Raw genomic sequence first — 7,309 nt, 5'->3', positions numbered from 1 at the left:
ATCATAAATCATTGATTAAGTTTCCTTACTCACACAGAGATTTTTATTGAACGACATTTGTAAAAAAAAAAATATAAAAAGTGCAGGAAGAGAAAATTTTTGACCATTTTTTGTCATCAGACTGGATATTCGATTTATTTATCGTCGCAGTAGAAATATTACGAATAGATTAAACTTTGAACAAAAAAGTAAAGTACATATGTAACTTTTGTTCAAAGAAACTAAAAAACTTATAATCACAACCAACAAAATTAAAATTAACCCAATTTTCCATCATTACTAAAAAAAAAGGAAAATACGGAAAAACACAAACTTCACCTTTAAAATTCATGTCACACATTCAATTTGCGTCAATTTTTAAATTAACATAAAAAGGAAAAGTTTTAAATCCATTTTGTGGCGGCGTCCGTGTCCCAAGCTTTCAGACGGAGCAAAATTGTTTTATATATAAAAATAATTAAATTGCAACTTTGATATAATCAGAAAGTTTTTCGCTATCGCATTTTCTCTTGGCATCTTGTGGTATATGCAATGCCGCCACTCGCTATATTATTTTAGTTTTAGACGTGTCCCTTATCCCTTTTTTGTTTCGCATCTTTTATTCATCGGTTGTTGCATGTAATAGTTTGTCGGTTTTAATTTACGCTTTTCGGTGAATGAAAAAAAAGCCCAAAACTGTAAGAAAAGGCTGTAGAGATAAAAAAGTTTTCTTTTTCGGGTTACATCGAGCGACAATTTTTCGAGCACACAAATGATACTCAGTGTCTTAGGTTTATTTCGAAAAAAGGTAATTTCTATGAGAAGAAAAGTTATTGAGAATACTGATGGAATTTTTAAACCCAGCTTGTGAATATCTTTCGAGTGACTTTGTGTAAAATTAACTAACATTATCTTAAGGCGTCATCCATTAATGGCGTCGGCAAAAAAAGGGCATTTTTTGACCCCCAACCCCCCTATAATTGTAAACCGTCGAAATCCAACAACAACATTTACGACGTGTTTTTTAACATGACCCTCTCCCCTCACTGAAAAGAAAAATTTTTAATATCAGCTCAAATTTCAATGAAAGTTCGTGAAAAATTTGAAAAAAAAAAAACTCAATTAAATAAAAATTAAAAAAAAAATTACAAAATCTGAAATACTTCAACAATTTTTTAAATAATTCAAAAAGAAAAATTTTTAAATCGTGAATATGGCATATTTTTACGACATACATTTCTGTTTACCCCCCCCCCCCCCCTCCGTCGTAAATTTGATGAACCCCACCCCCCTAAACTTTGTTTTTCATGCATCAATATCACTTTTTACATAATTTTCTAGTTCTTTTTTAAATTCGTTCATTACAATATCTGTTTTCACTTTTCTTGACATTTCATTGTAGAGTAATGTAACCTTTGTAAATGAGAGAATTTTGCGTTTCTGCATTGCGCAAAGATAGAGGGCCCAAGTCATTCTTCTGTTGTGAAAAATTCATTCAACTTTCCAGGTAATCAACTTAATGGAGTCGATTTCACGGAGTAAAACTCATCCTAAAGTCCACATAACTAAATGAAAACAAATTATTTAAAGTAACGAATTTTAAATCTTACAATTTGACCTAAATTAAGTTACCTTCAAGCTAAAACTTTCTCTTAGATGCTTCAAAAATGATATTTTTCTGTTGATCGACTTATTATGATCCTTAATGATAAAGAAAATCTTTTTTAGCACTCACAAAAAGGCTTTCTATGAGTTATATTACGACTTAGCTTAACTCATATTCGAACTAAACAGTTCTGAGACGCTTCAAGAACAAGAAGATATCCTTGAGTGAAAACTCGCGAAATTCATTAGGATCTATTCTACCGCCCATACTACCAAAACTCATCATTCTACGTTATTCTAAATATATGGACAATCACAAAGAATATGTTCTACTGTTTCCTCTGCTTCAAAGTAAATTATGCATTCAGCTGATTTACACCTTTTGCACATCTTTTTGTTAAGCCTTGCAAGTAAGGAAAGCAACTCTGATTTGTTTGACATTCATATTAACTAACTCTTTAGTTCTTCTTGGAGATCTGCATGGTACAAATAAATTAATATTTTTCTCTTTCTTCTACTTCGTTGAAAAAACTTCTTTGAAAAACTGGAAATTTTCCGAGAGGTTCAGAGCTCCAAGAATTCCCAGTTTTTCAATTAGTTTTGTTAAAATCCTTTGAGTTATCCTCAGTATTTCCATCCAACTTTCTTCTCAGTAAGCATTTCTATGCAATTTCACAATATTATCCACATTCTTACTGCACTTTGGTACGACGAGACTTTATTCTTCTAGTTTCGATAAACTTTATAATACGCATGTTTGTGTATTGTACTTTTCGATTGTCTCCAACTTATACAGGAAGTTTTGTCTGCTCGGCTTTTCTTGCAGGAAGGCAAAAGTTGGTTGCAACTTTTTTTCCTCCTTATGCAAGATTTTATTACTCCGGATAAAAGTTTTCTGATACAATTTCTTGTCGTGTGTGTTGAAAACTTTCCGGGAGCTTTTTTGTTGCAATCTGAAAGAAACGTAGAAGAAGAAAATTGATTCAAGGAAATTTGTGAAGCAAAATGTGGAGCTTAGCGACCATATTTTCTAGTTCAAATAGGGATCATAACTTTTCCATATTGTGCTACCTTTTCAACCGAAAATTCGCACTCAATTTTTTTTTATTTATTTATTTATTGTGCGAACCGAAAGTTATGGGTCCACAAATTTTCGCTATACCACAAATAAAATAATATTAATGTGCGTCCAATATCCGTTATTTCCTCAAGGCACTCCTTATTTTCCGTTTATCACATCTATTTATTTATTCGTCCATTATATTTTTTCACACAATTTCACTTTAAATATGTGTGTTTCGGGTGAAAGCACTCTCTTTCTCGGAAAATATTTGTATAAACTCAAATGTCACGTAAATGTCTTGGAGGATTATAATTTGTGGTTATTTTTAACACGGTACGATTGATGGTAACGGCCCTCGAGGTAATTTTGTCCTTATTCTAGCGTTTCCTCTTCCACTTTGTGCCTGCGACATGATGATGATTTATACATTGCGCGAACAACACACGCCACAAAAATTTTCGGGCAAAAAAATTTAAGGGTGGAGAAAATGAAAAATGACTAAAGTTATTATTATTGACCGCCGCCGCCGTAATAAAACACATTTTTAATGAAACTTATTGTAAAAATAGTAATTAAAGTCGTAGAATTAATGATGTTGTACATTTTTCTAATCTTTCCTTCTTCTTTTTTTTTAGGGCGACAGGTTGTCTTCCATCATGGCCGGCGTGTAGGAATTTACGTTTTCAATGGGAGCTTGCAGGATAACTTTTCGCATTATCAAGTAAAGGGCAGCGCCGATAATCAAGTAACCGATGCCCATCATGAGAATGATAGCCCACGCAGGTATCGGCATGCCACGACGATAGTGCCGGGTGACAGTTCGTCGTCCACGGAGGATTTTGCGACGACCTTCGACTTCCTCGGTGCATAACGAGAGAATTACTGAAAAGAAAGAAGATGAAGAAAAAAGTTACATTTAAAATACTTGGAAAAGCAGCTGGAAGAAGAGATTGATTATTATTTTGCTGCATTACATTAAAAGTGATTCAATCTTTGTCATCGTCAAGTCAAGATGCAACAAAAGAAGGAAGAAAGGAATTTCCAGTGAATAGGAAGAGAGTGATGGTGCAGTCGGAAAAGTATTACAAAGAGTTGTAAGAACGTCAAAAAGGTATGAAAAAGGATTTATTTTTTCGATGAAAACTTGATTAAAGCGTATTTTCCCTATTTCAGCATTTCATCGAAAAATAAATGGCATGAGATTTTTTGCTGGTTTTCTGTTAGTAATCAAAAAAACCTAAAATTGAAATTCCGAAATGAGCTTTTGCTATTTTAGACATTTTTTATTGGATTTGAGGGTTGAAAAGTTCCTTTTTGACATACCTAACCCAACTAAAATTGGCTAAAAAAACTGAAGCTCATTCCAGAATTTTTAATTTAGGTTTTTTCGACTTCTATAATACTAACTAATAAAAAACCAAAAAACTAATCTTCTGCCATATTTTTTTTTAGATCAAGTGATGAAATCGAGTGATTTGATGAAACATGATTCAGTGACGTGGATGTATCGGCTTCTAAATGAACTAATTAACCATTACATATTTTTTGACAATACATTTTTTGAGAAATTCCAAAGTTTATATTTTTTTGGAAAAAATTTTTTTTTTATTTTAAAAAAAAATAATAATTTCGGAATTTCTCCATGTAAAAGGGTCTAATTTTCAAGACCCCGAGGCCTTAAAAAAAGGTAATTGCATCCCACTGGGTATCAAGACCTGGCTGGATATTTTTCTTCCGGAGTTTCAAGAAACAGCATTAAGCAAATGACTATGGAATTCATTTCATTTCAACATCAGACGATTTTCTTCGTTTCGTTCATTTTTTATTTATTCTCCTTACATTTTTCTAATTTTTTGGTTCCTAAACCTTCTCACAGCTCTGCTTGACACAATACAAAAACCCCCAAAAATATTTTTTTCAAACTGAACTTGAGTTATAGCGTTACAAAATTAATTTTCCTCTAATTGTTGCAACTACCTTTGTTTATTTAATTCACTGACAGGCAAAAAATCCCAAAATATCCAATTTTTCCTTTTAAATCCAGAAAATGCCAGCAAAATCTCCAGTTGAAAAGGTACTCAATCAAATTGATTTCACTCGCATCCACACAAACTGCACCAAACTCCTTCAAGCAAGTAACGATCGATTACTGAATTGAACGCCATGCTACCAAACTTTGACAGAAATTCCTCAAAACACAATATTCCGCGAATCAACTAAATGACTCGGCTATGGTCTGTTTATTTTCCCTTATCACCGTTATCTTTTCAAAAAAAGATACGCAACCAAGTCGCTCTGTAAATATGACTCATTTAACGCGCGACACAAAAAAAAACGATGAGCAACAAACTTCAAAGCGAAACAAATTCCACAATCACAGCTTTTGTGCCACACTCCAGCGAACTTCATCTAGCAGCTAGGCATTGTCACACGTTAAATAAACTTTCATCAAAAACATTTTCAACGTCGTTCCTCATAGTCGCTCGTGGATAAAGTGACAAACAATTTCAATAAAACTGGGTGACTCAATTTTCACCATCATCATCCTTCAATCCAGGTTGAATTTTTATTATTTGAATTTTCTCTCTTTTCGTTTCGTTTTCTCACTTACCAAGCAATATTGTAATAGCGACTGCACTCTTTTTGAAAATCTGCATTTTTGCTGTTTACTTTTTGTCTTTTTGTTGGAAAAAAAATCACTCGGTATATGCCTTTGATATGTAAATTAGCTTTTCACTTTAGGCAGTTTTGTGTGTTTTTATTTGTTGTTGTTGTTGTCTTTCGTGTGCGTTTGATGTATTTTCTCTCAAAAAGGGATTTTTTGTTGCTCCTCTTCCTCCTTTTTTTCAGTACAGACACCTTTAAAACAAAAATTTGAAATTGCAACTTTTTGCGATTGGAATTTGTTTGTTTTCAAATGCGAACGTGTGTAATTGTTTATGAGCCATTTGAAGCACAGCGCAACAAAAATGACTTTATTTGAAAATCTGAAATTTTTTTGTGGCGCAGTGCTTTTGATGGCAGTCACAAACACACAAATTCTCTAAAATTTCACTTTTCAAACTCATAAAAGCATCAAACTCAAAATGAAAGCCTTTGTTGCTCCGTTTTTCACACATTTTCGCCGAGGCAAAACATTTCATCCGACAAAACGTGACTATTTAGCTTTTACGTGTGGCTTTTAAAAATAAATTTGCATATGATTGGCTTTAACTTTGATTATTTGTGTTTCGGTGCTAGAGATAGAGTTTAACAACAACAACACGATGCACTCTTTATTGGCTTTTATGAGTTTGAATAGAGCAAAATTTTCATTTTGAAATTTATTGAATTTTATGCAAAGTTTTTTTTTGAGATTATTATTACTTTTTCAACTAAATAACTCAGTCGCAGATGAAATTTTGAAATGAACTAAAAGCTTCGTAGAATAAATTGGGGATTGGTATCTGATCTAATCTTATCTTCGTCGACAATAATCGAGTACGAGTCGTGTAGGAAGCAAAATATGTGTTTATCTTATCTCGAAAAGTTTTGCTTGTGAATAAGTGTTGGTGTATATCGAAGATATGTGACACATATTTGGACTAATAATGTTGAAATATTACTCATACTAGCGGAGAGTAGAAGACAGGTTAGGCGTTGTTGAATAATGCTTTTTAGCTGGAAAACACTTGAACTTGCCTCAATGAAATGATTGAAAACTAATATTATTGAATGTTTGAGATGCAGTTTGAAGTTTATTGCATTCATTCAAGCAATGAATCAATTTATATCAATTTTAGTGAAATTTTGGGTTTTGTTGAAGTAAAGTTTTCTCTTTAACAACACTTCAATATTTAATTGACCTTTGAAAATTTTGCTATAAATAAAAATAAATTAAATATTTTTTTAAGGCGTAAATTAAGAAGTATTTAAATTAATAATAGGGAAAGATGGGGCACATTCATAAAGATATTCAAAAATTTTTGATGCCATTTTGTAGCTTGGAATGTTAACTTTAATTTACTGTTAGACAATTGTGCTTCAACTGTTGTTTTTATGCTCGATATAAGCGGTTTTCCAAAGAAAGTCATTTGTCTGAATGTGCCCCATGCCCCATGAAAAAATCAATTTTTTTTATATTTTTGAAAAGTTCAGCCAAATACCTAACTTTTACCATTATGAACTTTTATTGTCCATCAAACGGATTTTAAGCTACTGCCAATCAGAAAAATTGTAATTTTTCATATATTTTGTATGAAAAATTTTCGGAATTCGCCAAAATGTATGAATGGATAAATGTGCCCCATTTCGATTTTTTTTTTCGAAAAAATTTCAAAATTTGTTTTTGACAGCTTAGTAGGCCTTAAAATGTCGTCATTTTGACATTTTTAGATTTTTGATTTTCAATCCGGAACATGGAGAAAATTACTGTTTGAACATAGCCAACAAATTACCCCATCTTCTCCTAATATTTTATCAAAAATTCTTTCTAATTATAAACATTTATTTTTATTTTTGAAAATTATTTTTTTAATTATTTTTCAACTTTCATTCAACGTTTGCATATAATAATTAATTAATTATTGAATTAATCAATTTTTAGAAATTAATTTTGATCTCCAATTTAAAGTTATTAAAGTTTTTCTATGAATCTTTCAAAAATTGCTTTCAAAATCTCCA

At 31.7% G+C, this 7,309-nt stretch overlaps 1 protein-coding gene across 1 annotated transcript; it reads right to left on the bottom strand.

The window, feature by feature from the left end:
- Positions 1 to 3,135: 3,135 nt before the first annotated feature.
- On the bottom strand, positions 3,136 to 6,054 carry LOC134837110 (uncharacterized). Its single transcript, XM_063852432.1, has 3 exons — positions 6,014 to 6,054; positions 5,259 to 5,506; positions 3,136 to 3,529 (listed from the first exon to the last, which is right to left on the bottom strand). The coding sequence occupies exons 2-3, from the start codon at positions 5,302 to 5,304 to the stop codon at positions 3,279 to 3,281; spliced, it is 297 nt and encodes a 98-aa protein (XP_063708502.1). The 5' UTR covers positions 5,305 to 5,506; positions 6,014 to 6,054; the 3' UTR covers positions 3,136 to 3,278.
- Between the last annotated feature and the right edge of the window lie 1,255 nt (positions 6,055 to 7,309).

Source organism: Culicoides brevitarsis, chromosome 1, assembly GCF_036172545.1.
Source record: "Culicoides brevitarsis isolate CSIRO-B50_1 chromosome 1, AGI_CSIRO_Cbre_v1, whole genome shotgun sequence".
Taxonomy (NCBI): Eukaryota; Metazoa; Arthropoda; class Insecta; order Diptera; family Ceratopogonidae; genus Culicoides; species Culicoides brevitarsis.
This window is presented reverse-complemented; position numbering and strand designations above follow the sequence as displayed.